Here is a 16,452-nt window from a genome sequence, read left to right as displayed (position 1 = left end):
TGAAGGGCCAGCTCAAGTCTCTCCTCTAAAAAGCCTTCATCACGGCCACAGGATGTACTCTTACATAGAAAGGACTCTGGGGCCGGCATTGTGGCACAACAGGTTAAGCCACCACTAGCAACCCCGTTATCCCATATGGGCACCAGTTTGAATCCTCAGGGCTCCACTTCCCATCCAGCTCCCTGCTAATGTGCCTGGGAGAGCAGTGGAAGATGGCCCAAGTGCTTGGGGCCCTGCACCCACGTGGAAGACCCAGATGGAGTTCCAGGCCCGTGGCTTTGGTCTGGCCCAGCCCAGGCTTTTTCTAGCCTTTTGGGGAGTGAACCCCCAAATGGAAGGTCAGTCTCCCTCTCTCTCTAACTCTGTCTTTCAGATAAATAAATAAATAAATCTTTTTAAAAAGAGAGAGAGAAAGAAGGGACTCTGGAAACAGCAAGTTTGTATTCAAACCCTGGCTGTGCCCTTACCAGTTAATTCTCCATGACTTTGGACTAATTAATCTTTCTGTACCTCAGCTTCCTCCACCTCAAAACTGGGATATAGTTGTACCTGCCCCATAGAGTTATGGTGAAGATTAAATGAACCAAGTCACATAAGGCGTGTGTGTCACACCTGACACATAGAAACTACACAAGGGGCCAGCACTGTGGCATAGTGAGCTAAGCCTCTGCGTGTGGTGCCAACATCCCATATGGGCGCCAGTTCTAGTCCTAGCTGCTCCTCTTCCGATATAGCTCTCTGTGACAGCCTGGGAAAGCAGTAGAGGATGGCCCAAGTCCTTAGACCCCTGCACCCCCATGGAAGACCTGGAAGAAGCTCCTGGCTCCTGGCTCCTGGCTCCTGGCTCCAGATCGGTGCTGCTCTGGCTGTTGCAGCCATTAGGGGGAATGAACCAGTGGATGGAAGTCCTTTCTGTCTTTTTCTGTCTCTGTCTGTAACTCTACCTCTCAAATAAAATTTTTTAAAAAATCTTTAAGAAAGAAAGACAAAGGAAGGAAGGAAGGAAGGAAGGAAGGAAGGAAGGAAGGAAGGAAGGAAGGAAGGAAGAAAGAAAGAAAGAAAGAAAGAAAGAAAGAAAGAAAGAAAGAAAGAAAGAAAGAAAGAAAGGAGAGGGGAGCGGAGGGGAGGGGAGGAGAGGAGAGGAGAGGAGAGGATAAGGATTAGGGCTGACTTTAACCTGGCCATGTCGCCCCCGCACCAGTGCCCCGCACCAGTACCCCTCGTGATTGGAACCACACCATCCAAGCACATCTGTACTGTTCACTAGTTTCATGTGCAAAAAAGGCGAGCAAGAGCATGCTACTGGCCAACATCCCAGCAACAAGCAACAGCTTATTCATGACCCTGCAATTGTCCTCATTCCCACAGTGCAGAACACAGCTGGGAGAACCTGTTCTGCTTCTTCCTGGTCGCATTTAACACCTGAGAGACCAAGAAGGAAGAGGTGGGGACAGAGCTCTAGGAACGCGACGGCAAGGCTATACCCACCGAGTGGTCCTGACACTCACCCTCTTGGTGCGCTTGAGCACCAAAAAAAAAATGACATTTTCAAAGACATGGTTTTCATACCAAGAAGTGTTGCTTGGAGAGGGACCTACTCAGAAGCAGGGACCTCAGCCAGCATCTGCAACCCCTGAAAGTGAGCAGCACCCAAGTTACTGGAGACCCCGCAACCTCAGGGCTCAGTGCCCACATGAGGGTGATGGCACCGCATAGGGCAGGCCTGAGACTTTCCGTTTACCTGAAGAGTGCTGCAGGCTCCTGAATCAGTCTGTTCAGTGCTCAGGATGATGCCAGGGTCAGGGTCATTCAGCTTCCTCAGCCCTTCACCTCTTCAGCTTTAGACAGAAGGGGACTGGAGGAACCAGAATGTCGCCAGCACACCGCCCAGTTCTGCAAGTCTGCCCTGTGCCCAGAGGATCGGCAGAGTGTGTGCTCTGCACAGCCAGAACAAGCAGAGGATGCACAGAGCAGTGTTAGAAAGAAGGGATGGGCCAGCGCCGCGGCTTAATAGGCTAATCCTCCACCTAGCGGCGCCGGCACACCGGGTTCTAGTCCCGGTCGGGGCGCCGGATTCTGTCCCGGTTGCCCCTCTTCCAGGCCAGCTCTCTGCTGTGGCCAGGGAGTGCAGTGGAGGATGGCCCAAGTGCTTGGGAGAAGCACCTGGCTCCTGGCTTTGGATCAGCGCAGTGCGCCGGCCGCGGTGGCCATTGGAGGGTGAACCAACAGCAAAGGAAGACCTTTCTCTCTGTCTCTCTCTCTCACTGTCCACTCTGCCTGTAAAAAGAAAGAAAGAAAGAAAGGAAGGAAGGAAGGAAGGAAGGAAGGAAGGAAGGAAGGAAGGAAGGAAGGCTGGCTTTGTTGCACAGTGGGTTGAGCCGCCACCTGCAGTGCCAACATCCCACATGGGTGCCAGTTCAAGTCCTAGATGCTCCACTTCCTATCCAGCTCCCTGCTAATGCACCTGGGAAAGAAGCAGAGGATGGCTCAAGTGCCTGGACCCCTGCACCCACATAGGAGACCCAGGTGAAGCCCCTGGCTCCTGGCTTTGGCCTGACCCAGCCCTGGTTGTTGTTGAGGCTATTTAGGGAGTGAGCCCATTGATGGACGATCGATTCCCTCTCCCTCTCCCTCTAATTCTCTGCCTTTGAAATAACTAAATAAATCTTCAAAAAGAAAAGAAGGGATTAGAAAACAGAGCCACAGGATAACCCACTGTCCCTTAATGCATTTGGTCCTGAAGTCCACCTGGCTGACTGATACCAAAGCTGAGGAGTACAACAAGGTGTTCGACTGACCTGAGTTCGAATCCCAGCTCTGGCACTAACAGACAAATTGCCTAACGTGGTGAAGCCTCCATTCCTCCAGCCACTATATAAAGCCAATGATAATATATATAAAGCCAATGATAAAGTCAATGATAATATTCACTACATGCTGTCATGGAGTAAACTATAAAGAGTAAATTTCACACAGGACTGCAGCAGAGATGTGCTCAAACCCTGAGCACACTCAGCAGGTGTGCATCAGGTGTCCACTAAATGACAGATGCTTCTCTAAAGCACAGGGGACACACAGAAGTCTGCTACTTAAGGAATTCACTTTGTTAAAAAAAAAAAAAACCACTATTTTTTATTTGAGAGAGAGTAATAAGAAATAACCAAAACATATAAAAGCAGGATTACCACAAATGCACAGGAGAAAAGCACGAGGAGAAATCAAGGCAGGTGAGTGGGAGGGACGGGGGTGAGATATTTGCAGGCTCCGCAGACAAAGCCGTGGGGATCCGTGAGCCTTGAGCAGACCCCGGTCATTGCAATCACTGTGAATCCTCTTACTCTGGGCTTTCCCCACATCCTGGTGGACATTTCTGCCCAAATGGGTGCCAGAGCCAAGGCCTGACAAGGAACTGAGACCCAAAAAGGCTACAGCAGGAAAGAAAGCAAAGCCCCTGGCATCAGAGAGCTTACATTCTAGCAAGGGAGAAAGAAGCGAGCAAGTTCGAGAGTTAATACCCGTCAGAGAGGGAACCGTACACGGAGGACTTTCTACAGAGTAGAAAGCATGAGTGGTGGCTGCGGGGGGGTGGGGGGCTGTGACTCTTCGCAAGGTGTCAGAGGAGGCCCCTCTGGGGAGGTGGTGTTAGGGGAAAGGATGTGTCAAGGGGAAGAACATTCCGGGCATAGCTCCCAGCCAGTGCCAAAGCCTTCGGTAGGAGCTTGGCTGCCCAACCAAGGAACTCCAAGGAGGCCTTTGTGGCCAGAGCTCAGTGAAGGAGGGGGAGATGGGGTCAGAAATCAGCGAGGCTCGGACTATGCAGAAGCCTCAGCACGCTGTGAGCCCCGAGCTACGCCTTGGAGCAGGACACGAAGCCACGGAAGGTCACGAGTGAGGAATGACAATGACTAATCTTTAAAAGGGATCAAGCTTGTTCCTGTTCTGAGACCAGGAGCCCAGAAAGGCTCGAGGTAGAAAACAGAGAGACCACTTAGGAAGCAACCAGCATGATCCAAACAAGAGACAAGTGATAGCTCAGATTAGGGCAGGAACAGTGGAGATGGGGAGAAGTGATTGGATTCCAGATACATAAGCTGGGACTTGTTAATGGACTGAATATCAGATGCAAAAGAATAAAAGGAGTCCAAAATAATCTCAAAGTTTTAGCCTAAACAACCTGATATCTTTTAAAGATATTTTATTTGTTTGAAAGGCAGAGTGACAGAAAGGAGGGGGAGACAGAAAGAGAGATCTTCCATCCACTGGTTCACTCTTCAAATGGTCAGAATGGCTGGGGCTGGTACAGGATGAAGCCAGGAACCCAGAACCCCATCTGAGTCTCCCACATAGGTGGCAGGAGCCCAAGTACTTGGGCCATCTTCCTGTGCCTTCCCAGGTGCACTAGCAGGGAGCTGAATCAGGACTTGAATCGGCTGCTCCAATATAGGACGCCAGCATTGCAAGCAGTGGCTTAACCCACTGTGTCACAATGCCAGCCCCATAATCTGACATTTTTTGAGATAATGAGGCCAGCCAGAGGAGTTGGGGGGTCTGTGGAGCCCACAGATTCAGGTGGAATGTCCTTCACAAGCAGGCTGTTAGCTGTGCCTGGAAAGCCTGTCTCCAGACCAGCTGGCATCTCCCCCACTAACAGCTTCTTGGGCTGCACGTGTGACCTTGCAGCTTTAAATCATACCTTCAGGGTGGGTGCAATCTTTCACCCAGAGCCGGCAGGGGAAGGGGCTGAGCCCCTAAGGGGGAGACAGGCCATCTCCAGGAGACCCCCGCTATCTCCATGAGCCCCAAGCCAATCAACATACGTATGTGAAACCCCCATCCAATGGGCAACCCACAGCTTGCCCCATGAAAACAACAGTAATGCCTTAAAAACCCCGGCCACTTCCTCAAAGCCAGTGTCCCACTTGGGCACTCCACCTGCTCTCCTCAGACCAGATGCTTTCTCTGTTGCTTGCCAAATAAAGTTTCTTTTCTGTCAAATAAGAGTTTCTGCCTCTTTGAAAATTGTTTCCTGGCTTTTTATTCCATACTAAGCTGAGGAAAAGAACCCCAAAAACTCACTCTGGCAACCACCTTCCCCTCTGCAACCGGTAACAATGAAGTCTTTGGGAAACACCAACGAGGAGTGAGGGTGGGGGGAGATAATTTTCCCAAGTGCTCAAATTCCTTTCCTGGTTTACAAAGTCCACCTGTGGGGGTGGCACTGTAGCATTCTGGGTAAAGCCACCACCAGCAGTGCCAGCATCCCCTAAGGGTCCAAGTCAAGTCCCAGCTGCTCTACTTCTCACCCAGCTCCTGGCTAATGCACCTGGGAAAGCAGTGGAAGATGGTCTCAGTACTTGGACTCCTGCACCCACGTGGGAGATCTGGATGAAGCTCCTGGCTCCTGACCCAGCCTGGTCCAGCCCTGGCCATTGCAGCCATTTGGAGAGTGAATCATCGGAAAGAAAGTATCTTCTCTCTCTCTCTCTCTCTCTCTCTCTCTCTCTCTCTTTCTCTCTCTGTAACTCTGCCTTTCAAATAAAATAAACCTTTAAAAATAAATAAATAAACTCCACCTTGAGTAAGAGATGGACCATATGATCCAGCAATTTCACATCTGGGTAGATACACAAAAGAATTCGAAGCAGGGACTCTGAGAGATTCATATACAGCGATGAGCATAACAGCCAAGAATAGACACAACGCAAATCACCAACCACAGATTAATGGATGAAGAAAAGGCACATATCCATGCAATGAAGTGTTATTCAGTCTCAAAGAGAAATAAAATTCCGACCCAAGCCACAACATGGATGAGCCTTAAAGATATTATACCCAGTAAAGTGAGCAGACACAAAAGGAAAAACATTGAGTGATTCCACTTCGATGAGGCACTAGAGTCATCAAATTCAGAATTAGAAAATAGACCATGGTTGTCAGGGGCTGGGGAGAAGGAATTGGGGAATTATTTCTTAGTGGTTACAAAAATTTCAGTTTGGAAGATGAAGAAAGTTCTGGAGGTTGAGAGACAGTGATGATGACTGCACAACAGTGTGAACTAGTTAACACCACTGAAACTGTAAACCAAAAAAAAAGGTTGAAATGATAAAGTTGGGGCCAGCGCTGTGGCATAGTGGGTAAAGCCACCATCTGTAGTGCCAGTATCCCATATGGGTGCCAGTTCATTCTGGCTGCTCTGCTTCCGACCCAGCTCTCTGCTACAGCCTGGGAAAGCAGTAGAAGATGCCCCAAGTGCTTGGGCCCCTGCACCTGCAAGGGGAACCTGGAAGAAGCTCCTGGCTCCTGGCTTCAGATCGGCCCAGCTCCGGCTATTGCAGCCATTTGGGGAGTGAACCAATGGATGGAAGATTTATTTCTCTCTCTCTGCCACTGCCTCTCTGTAACTCTCTTTCAAATAAATAAATAAATCTTAAAGAAATGATAAAGTTTATGGTGTGTGTATTTTACCATCATTTTTTTGATAGATGGGGGAGGGGGGACATTCAGGCTACTAGTTTGGATGCCCACATCCTACATCAGAGCACTCAGTTCCTGGCTCCAGCTTCTGACTCCTTGCTTCCTGTTAACGCAGACCCTGGGAAGCAGGATGGGTGGATTAAGTAATGGGGATCCTGCCACCCACATGGATGGAGGTCTCGGCTCAGGGCTTTGGTCCCAGCCCAGCCCCAACCACTGTGAGCATTTGGGGAGTGAACCAGTGGACAGATGCACTCTTTCTCTGTCATGTAAAATTTTTTTTTTTTTTTTTTTTTTTGACAGGCAGAGTGGACAGTGAGAGAGAGACAGAGAGAAAGGTCTTCCTTTGCCGTTGGTTCACCCTCCAATGGCCGCCGCGGCTGGTGTGCTGCGGCCGGCGCACCGCGCTGATCCGATGGCAGGAGCCAGGAGCCAGGTGCTTTTCCTGGTCTCCCATGGGGTGCAGGGCCCAAGCACCTGGGCCATCCTCCACTGCACTCCCTGGCCACAGCAGAGGGCTGGCCTGGAAGAGGGGCAACCGGGACAGAATCCGGTGCCCCAACCGGGACTAGAACCCGGTGTGCCGGCGCCGCTAGGTGGAGGATTAGCCTAGTGAGCCGCGGCACCGGCCCTCTGTCATGTAAATTTTTTAATAAAAAACAAAACAGATTCACAGACTATTCCACTGGCAAGATGCTGTAAGGTTTTAGAGATGTTAAAGTACAAACAGAAATAAACATTTACCCTGGAGTTTACCCATGGTTGTCTATGAGCACAGAATATCAGCCTCCACCCTACCCTGAGGGCATCTGAATACAGAACAGGAGACTGATGGTTTGGGGGAGATGGAGAGATTCACGATTCAAAGTGAAGATGGGAAAACTCGATGAAAGAGGGCAGGACTTACAATGAGGTGATCAGAGGAGCAAAGGGGGTGAAATGACAGGAACAAGAACTCGGTGGACTACAGACACTAGGGGAGATCTGTGGACAGCTTTGGTGACCTGTCCGGAGTGAAGTGGATACAGGATCATAATGACAACAACTAACACGTGTAGTTAAGCACATCCTGAGCGTCAGGCACAGCCCCAGCACTGCACTGGTACTCACTGGCTGCATCCTTACAACCGCCACATATGGCAAGGGCGGTTATCCACCTATTCTCTCAGATGAAGAGGGTTACAGCAGCAGAAATGGGATTAAAACCCAAGCAGCCCCATTCCACGGCTGGGTCCCTAACCACAGGGTTGCAGGGCTCTCACAGGGAACAGCGTGACACCCAACGCTGTGAGGTTGCGGATTTTGCACGCAGCTCCAGCACTCTGCTCCTCAACACCCCCTTGGGCGTCTAGGACACTGTGTGCCCAGGTAGATGTCATGATTCAAAAGCACTGCTACTCGTATCTCAAGGTCTAGCCACGAGAACCGGGTTGGTTTTCTGCGTATTTACCAAGAGGATTCCTTTTGACAACAGCTGACCATGAGAAAACCATGCAAGCATCGTTCTGATCAAATGGGTTTTCAGCTATTACAGGAACAGCAGGATCCTGAGAGGCTGAGTTAGAGAGAGCTGGAGGCCAAGGGCAGCAGCAGGAAAGGTTCGTTCATTTCTGGCATTCCACCAAAGGGACATCACACAAAACCCAGCATCCATGTCCATGACTGTGGAGGGAGGTACACATTGGTTTCTAAGGAAACATCTGTGATGGGAGAGAAGAGGTTTCTCCCACTGGGGTAGCTATAAGCTTTCTCCTGTAGCTTCAGCCAAGGCATACGAAGGTGAAAAGACACAGAAGTTCCTCCAAGCTCAGCAGCCTTGATCTGAATCCCCGTTACTGGCTGCTTCAGTTCTGCCGCCTTCAGCACCCAGCTCTTCATAAGTGCTTGAGACATATCTGGGCAATGAGCAGATGTATGCATCTCTGGATCACCTTTAAATTGGTGGAATCTTTAAATCAGTCCCTTGTAAATCCTCAGACACCATTGAAGTCAACTGTGTAAGAAGAAACCGCGGGGTGACACAGGCACCCCATACTGGCGCTGGTTTAAGACCCAGCTGCTCCACTTCTAATCCAGCTCCCTGCTAATGGCCTGGGAAAGCAGCAGAAGATGTCCCAAGTTCTTGGGCCCCTGCACCCATGTAGGAGACATGGAAGAATCTCTGGACTCTTGGCTTCAGCCTGACATAGCTCTGCCCATTGTGGCCACATGGGGAGTGAACCAGCAGGTGGAAGATACTTCTCTCTCTCTCTCTTTCATATAATTAATCTTTAAAAATAAAAATAAAACCCTCAGGACAATTCTGCCCTTTATGAGCTAAAGAAGACAGGGGCCCACAGAAGGCCTGGCAGCCAGGGAAGGCAAAACTGTCCTAACGCTACAGACGTGGAGACAAAGCCATGCAGTCAGCAAGCACACAGAGCAGACTCTGGGAACCCAGAGGGCCCTAGGCAGAATGAAGTGTAATAAACAAGAGCAGTTTCCAGTGCAGGGGGTGGAGCCAAAGGGTGGGGCACTGGAGTGAATGGAAGAAGAGGAAGAGGCAACAGCACAAATGGGCCACCCTTTCAAGTAGGACAAGCATTCCAGAGGGAAGCAGACACGCAGGCCAGACCAGGCTAGAGGGAGGAACCCTATAAAGGCAGAAGTGGGGCTGGCGTTGTGGCATATCCTGTAAAGCCACCACCTGCAATGCCAGCATCCCATGTGGGTGCCGATTCATGGCCTGGCTGTGCCACTTCCAATCCAGCTCCCTGCTAATGGCCTGAGAAAGGCAGCAGAAGATGGCCCCAAGTACTCGGGCACCTGCACACATGTAGGAGACCTAGAAGAAGCTCCTGGCTTTGGCCTGGCCCAACACTGGCTATTGTGGGCATCTGAGGAGTGAACCAGCAGATGGAAGATCTCTCTGTCTCTCCCTCTCTGTCATTCTGCCTTTAAGAAAATAAATACTTTTTCACCAAAAAAAAAAAATATATATATATATATATATATTTCCTACTCTCTGGCTGACCTTCAACCAGCAGTAGCGTTTAACACTTTAATTCTCAGTCTTTGGCTCTGCCCCACCCTGGCCTCTGAGTGTAACAGATGCTGCCCCAAAAGCAAGTGTGGCTGCTGCAGGCAGTGCTGCATGTGGAGAGCCCCTGGGAATCCTGCTGCAGCAGTAAGCCTCCCTTCCACCATAGTAAGCACATCTCCTCCAAGCTCTTCAAAAAGCTGAAAGGAAGGTAGGAGGACTGAACTTTAGGCTCGTAGGGTGCTGAGCCAGCTCCCTCCCTGTGTGACTTCCCCAGCCCAGTGCTCCTGAACCTTATCTCTGCAGAGAGGGCATCATTACTATAATGAAGGCGATCAGCCTTCTCTCACCTGATTTGGGGCGGAGGCTGAAATTGTCCCTGCACGGCTGGTGGCTTCCTTGGGTTTATTCTGGTCCTTGCATTCCAGGGCTGATGGCTGCGATGTGCTCTAACAACAGGGATAAAGATTATTGGCAGGTCACTCATCAAATCATCTAATCAATTAACATTTCTCAAATGCCTACTACATAAGTAGATGTCACCATCACCTCCAACACCCAACCCAGCCCACGCTCCACCCTGGCCTGGAAGCTCTGGCTGTGAAAGAGATAACAGTGGAAACCTAAGGAAGCATCTGAAAGGCATCATTCTGTCAAAGTCCAGAGATTCCCATTCAAATGAGACAACGCCTGTGCCTTGTCCTCAAGAATCCTGCAGTGACAGCAGAGAGAACGTGCAGCTGACTACCGAGGAATGACAGGCAGTCGAGTGAGTGGGGAGTAAGAACGGAGAGTTTTGCTATAGGACCAGAGTACTCCTGCAGTCCAGCCTTCCACATCTGGGGTTCTGCACCCAGAGAGCCAACCAACTGCAGATGGAAAATATTCAGGGAGTGGTGCTGTGGCATAGTGGTTTAAGCCACCGCCTGCACCACTGGCATCTCATAGGAGTGCCAGTTCAAGTCTTGGCTGCTCCACTTCTGATCCAGCTTCCTGCTAATGTGCCTGGGAAAGCAGTGGAAGATGGCCCAAGTGCTTGGGCCCCTACACCCATGTGGGAGACCCAGAGGAGGCTCCTGGCTCCTGTCTCTGGATGGGCTCAACTCTGGCCATTGCAGCCATTTGAGGAGTGAACCAGCAGATGGGAGATCTTCCCCTCTGCCTCTGTCTCTCCGTAACTCTGCCTTTCAAATAAATAAATAAATCTCTTTAAAAAAATCTTTCACTTCCCAGAAAGCATTTGACTGAGTAATAAAGCATTTGATGCCTCTTCCTTTTATTTCAATTTGCTTAGTGTTCAGTTACAAAATGAAATTTAGAGCAACCCAAATAACCACAGAAGAAAGGAATCTTTTTTCTTCTCAGAAACAGCAGCCAAATGACAGCAAACACACCAGCACTTACCACATGCCAAACAGTTTTCACTCACAGTTAGCTCCTCACAGCAGCTCTAGAGTTTGGTGCTATTAGTACCTCACTTGCCAGAAAAGGAAACAAACTTTACTGAAGAGAGCTTAAGTACCAAGATCATAGACCTGTAAAGTGGGAGAGCTGGGGTTGGAACCCAGGCCATTCGCTCCACGAATCCACACCCTGAGCTGCTAGCCCATCCATTGGTGTTTCATAGCATATATTGGAAAATATAAAAGAAGGGGAAATGTTCAAGTCAAGTTACCAGTATGGTCAAGATAAGAAGCTGTCCTGAAGAAAGAGCAGTTCTTAGCTAATGCATAGCTTAGCTCCCAATGCCCTGTTGGTGTAAGTTGTGTCCAAGATAGAGTGTGCTAGAAATAACTGTAATATTACTAAAGCCAGCAAAACAAAGACTCCATAGTAGCTGGACTAAATAAAAGAATAGAAAATGAACTCGGTTTCTGTTCACTTTATTAAACAAAACAATGAAGGGCAGGCATTTGACACAGCAGTTAAGATACCCACTTGGGATGTTTGCGTCCCAAAATCAGAGCTCCTGGGTTCGAGACCTCACTCTGTTCCCAATTCCAGCTTCCTGCTGGTGTGTACCCTGGGAGACAGCAAGTAATAGCACAGGTGATTCGATCTCTGCTACCCACATGGGAGACCCACATTGAGTTCACGGCTCCTGCCTTCAGAGTGGCTCAGCCCCAGCCATGGAGAGCATTTGAGAAATGAAACAACAGTTGAATATCTCTCTCTGTCTCTGTCACTCTATCTTTCAAGTAGATGAAAATAAACAAACATTTAAAAAAAAAATACATAAAATGCACTTCTCTGTGAAGAACGTCATACTGAGTGACACATGAGCTTGGAAAGGATAAGGCAGGATCCAGCCTGTGGTGTTGTTTCTTAGGTACCAGGAAAGGTGCAAAAAAGGGCCTGATAACAAAACCAAGCAAAGGACAGGACCAGCCACCTCTGCTGGTGGATCTGAGTTGATCAAGGGAGAGGCCCAGAGGCACGGTCACTCCCACACAGGGCCACTGTGTGGCGGGAAAGGAGGTGGTGGCAGAGCAGGTTGTGACACTGAAGAATTCCCTGGAGCCACTCCAGAAAACAGAAGATAAGCAGGTGAAATGGGAGGTCATTCCCCTGCAGCACTCGAAAGCCCCAGACTGGGTATTTTCACTTCTAAATCTCATGGTGAAAAGTGTAGAGAAAACTGATACTTAACCACTCCTATCAAGAGGTCTGTAGAGAGCTGGCTCAGGCCATGTAAAACAGTTACCAAGTAACAGAAGATGCAGAGTTACAGAGTATCATTACTGAGCATGTGATCTTCTTACTAATGCAAATCACTCACAGTTTCCTGGCTAAAAGAGAACTGAAATTTCTATTCTGACAATGAGACATAGAGACTGGTAAACAGGAGATCAGTAAACTAACACGGGTATGGAGGAAGCAGGGACTTTCTATCCAGAAGAGGGAATACTCAGGTGCACAGTCCTTTGGAAAGCACCTACTAAAATGTTAAATGCGTGGGTTCCTACACTTAACACACACGATTTCCATCTCTCAGTATCCCATGTGCTCAAAGTGGAAGTGCAAGCATGTCTATTTTCACTGGAAATGACTCACAGGTTCATCAATAGAGGAATTCCCAAATTGTATTTCTTCTGTGCTGTGCAATATTTCACAACACTGTAAAACAATGACACAGATCTGCATTTACCGACCCACAACAACTCCAAACACATTGTTAAGGGGGTAGGGTCAAGGCAAGTCACAAAACAATACAGCTCTATCTGATTTCTCATCTTTTTAACCCACCAAATTATAGCCTTGGATGTTAACACACAGCTGCCTGAACACTCAGCAGAGTCTGCAGGGCACACGCCAAGAAGATGGCAATGACTGTCACTAAGGAGGAGCATGCAGTTGAGCTAGGGATAAAGGGAACTTCCTTTGCACTGTGTGAATATCTTAAAGAAATGAATCACTACGTAGTGTAATTAAAAATTAAATCAGATGGATTGAGCATTTGGTGTAGTAGTTACAATGTGGCTTAGAATGGTCACATCCCATAGTGGAGTTCCTGGATTTGTGTCCCAGCTCTGCTTCTGGTTTCAGCTTCATGCTAACATAGACCTCAAGAAGCAGCAGATCACAGCTCAAATAGTTGGGTCCCTACCACCCATATGGGAGACCCAGATTTAATTCCAGGCTCCTGGCTTCAGCCTGGCCCAGCCCCAGCTGCTGTGAGCATTTGACTAGTGAAACAGTGGATGGTATCTCTCTCTCTCTCTCTCTCAAATAAATCATTTTAGTGAAAATGAATTTTTTAAAGGTCTATTTATTTGAAAAGCAGAGCTACAGAGAGCAAAAAGACAGAGATTTCTCATCTGCTGATTCACTTCCCAAATGGATGGCAACAACCAAGGCTGGGCCATGATGGAGTCAGGAGCCAGCAGCTTCCTCCAGGTCTCCCACGAGAGCGCAGGGGCCCAGGGACTTGGGCCATCTTCAGCTGCTTTCCCAGGCACATTAGCAGGGAGCAGATGGAACTCAAACGGGTGCCCAGATGGGATACCAGTGCTGCAGGTGGCAGTTTAACATGCTGTGCCACAGAACAAGCCCCCAAAATATTTTAAAATATTTATTTACTTATTTGAAAGGCAGAGAGAGAACCTTTCACCCACTGGTTTACTCCCCAAATGACTGCAATGGCCAGGGTTGGGCCAGGCTGAAGCCAGGAGCCAAGAACTCCATCCAGGTCTCCCATGTGGGTTGCAGGGACCCAAGCACTTGAGCCTTTCTGCTTTGCTTGAGCACTTGAGCACTTTGCTGCTTTCACAGGTACATTAGCAGGGAGCTGGACCCAAAGCAGAGCAGCCAGGACTTTGAACCAGCACTCCGGTGTGGAATACCAGCATCACAAGCAGTATCCTAACCTGCTGCACCATAATCCCAGCTCCAATAAATATTTCAATTAAATCTTTTAGGGAAGCAGATGATTAGCCTAGTTGTCAAGACTCTGGTTAGGATGTCTGCGTCCCATAGCAGAGTGCCTGGCTTCGGCTCCTAACTCCAGCTTCCTGCTGACGCAGCCCCTGGAAGACAAGTCAAGTGATGCTTCTTGCCACCCATGTGGGATAACTGGATTTTGTTCCCAGCTTCCAGCTTCAGCCTGGCCCAGCCCCAGCCACTGCAAATATTTGGGGAATAAACTGGTGAATGAGACTGCTGTAGCTCTGCTTCTAAAATAAATAACAATGAAATCTCCATACATGCTAGTTCTAAAATTACCCACCTGCCTAACAGGGCTAGGGACTGCCTAACCAGCCCCTAATCGGGGCTGAAATTCTTTTACCAGCTTCCACAAGAGGAGGTTACAAGCAACAAATATTTCTTGAGCACTGACTACACCTAAGCACTGTTCTAGATTCCAAAGATGTACTTTTAAATCCCTGCCTTTAGGGGCTGGCACTGTATGGTGCAGCAGGTTAAGCTGAGACCCGAGACTTCAACGCTGGTATCCCATATAGACACTGGTTCGAGTCTGGCCTCCCTACTTCTGATCCCACTCCCTGCTAATCTCCCTAGGAAAGTAGCAGAAGATGGCCCAAGTGCTTGGGCCCCTGCACCCACATGGGAGACCTGGAAGAAGCTCCTGGCTCCTGACTTCAGTCTGGTCAGTCCTGGCCATTGTGGCCATTTGGGGAGTAAACCAGCAGTTAGAAGATTCTCTCTCTCTCTCTCTCTCTCTCTCTCTCTCTTTCTCTCTCTCTGTTTCTCTGTCTCCCCCCACTCCATAACTTTAATTTCAAATAAATAAATCTTTAAAAATCAATACATCCTTGCCTTTGTGGAGTTCATTCCAGAAAGCAAGGGTGTGCCACAGAGGAGCTCTGGTCACATCTTCTATGCCAAGAGAAGAGGAAAGGATAGAGAGGTTAAGGCTTTGGTGCAGGCCCTTGGCATGTGCTTAGCCCTCACTGAGCAGTCTCCATGTCCACTCCAATCCATTGCACAAGCAGAGACAGCCGGCAGCTGAGCAGCTCCAGGCTTCTGCTGGGACTGAGAACCAGAGGGAAAGGGTGTGGCCAAGCTCTGCTCCTGCAGGTCCCCAGTGAGAGTTCCCTTCCTGCATAGCAAAGGGAAGTGAGCAAGTGGAAGGGATTGTGAGCAGACAGAAAAGGAGCCTGAGTCCCACCTGGGCCAGAGGAGGAGCAAAAGTCTCCCAGATGCACCATCAGGCACCAGACCAAGGCCTGGCCCTTGCAAGCACCTGCTGGTCCTCACAGCCCCCTCCTCCCCTTCCTCTGCTCCTCTGACCCCTGCACCAGGGCACCTGGCTTGCAGCTCCGCTTCCTGTTTAAACTGAACAGAATAGAGGGTAGGGTAGGTGAAAGGAATCATGAGAGGCCTGACATGGAAAAGTGGAACTGAATTTGTGGCTCGCCCAGAGATTAAACATAGCTTAATTGTAGACACATGATTTACAATGAGAGGGTTAAAAGGATCCTGTAGCCTGGACCAACCTGCCCTCAGAGGAAAGCAAGGAGAGGGCCATGGTAAACACAAAGGAATGACTCAGTAATAGTGAAATTATAGACATCCTTGACAAGCCAGTAAGGGAGATATTTCAGGCTGGGGCTGCCTTCCCTGAGGCCTTCAAATCACACCTTACAGGCACCTGGCTGCCCCACCTGAGCTGAGCCCAGCCCAGCCAGCTTCCCCACAATTCTAGTTCACACGGGTGCTGGAAGGCCGGAGTAATGTGATTGGCGCGGAGATTCCTGTTTGCTAAAGGAGACCGGCTTTGTTCACGACCGGTCAGGTTTGGACCTGTTTCTTTCAAACCTACGTGCTGTCTCCCAGAGGGCCTAACACTGAGCCATCCCGGGTGCAGCCGGCCGCTGTGAATGGCCTCAGTGATTTGTAACACACAAGAGGGTTCAACCTGCCAAGCCAGGATGACTATCCTGGAAATCAAACTGAAAGGAACCTCCTCAATGTCATTTCTTTTCAATTTTGAGCTAGGAAAATGAACTGGGAGAGCCTGTGTGACTCATCTGTTCACATAGTACACAATCCTTTCATCTCGCTTTTGGCTGGAAAGATTTAGCTGTCTGTGGATGAGGAACCAGTAGTAGCTGAGACTGGAACAAGGTGGCATGGAGCTGGGAACACTGCCTCAGAGAAACAGATCATCAGGCTGTTTCTCTCTCTCTCTCTCTCTTTTTTTTTTTATTTATTTATTTACTTGAAAGTCAGAGTTACACAGAGAGAGGAGAGGCAGAGAGAGAGAGAGGTCTTCCATCCAATGGTTCACTCTCCAATTAGCCTCAATGGCCAGAGCTGTGCTGATCCAAAGCCAGGAGCCAGGAGCTTCTTCTGGGTCTCCCATGCGGGTGCAGGGGCTCAAAGACTTGGGCCATCTTCTACTGCTTTCCCAGGCCATAGCAGAGAGCTGGATTGGAAGTAGAGCAGCCGGGATTTGAACCTGCGCCCATATGGGATGCCAGTACTGCAGGCAGTGG

General features: G+C 49.2%; 1 protein-coding gene across 1 annotated transcript in view; it reads right to left on the bottom strand.

The window, feature by feature from the left end:
• AHNAK (AHNAK nucleoprotein) overlaps positions 1 to 16,452 on the bottom strand; it is a 100,274-nt gene that overhangs the window by 37,917 nt on the left and 45,905 nt on the right. The window contains exon 5 of the mRNA XM_070069462.1: positions 9,844 to 9,942. Within this exon, the coding sequence (XP_069925563.1) occupies positions 9,844 to 9,942 (99 nt within the window). The remainder of the gene's footprint in view (positions 1 to 9,843; positions 9,943 to 16,452) is intronic.

The sequence above is a fragment of the Oryctolagus cuniculus genome, chromosome 1, assembly GCF_964237555.1.
Source record: "Oryctolagus cuniculus chromosome 1, mOryCun1.1, whole genome shotgun sequence".
Taxonomy (NCBI): Eukaryota; Metazoa; Chordata; class Mammalia; order Lagomorpha; family Leporidae; genus Oryctolagus; species Oryctolagus cuniculus.
Note: the sequence above shows the minus strand (reverse complement) of the source record. Positions and strands in the feature narration are given on the sequence as shown.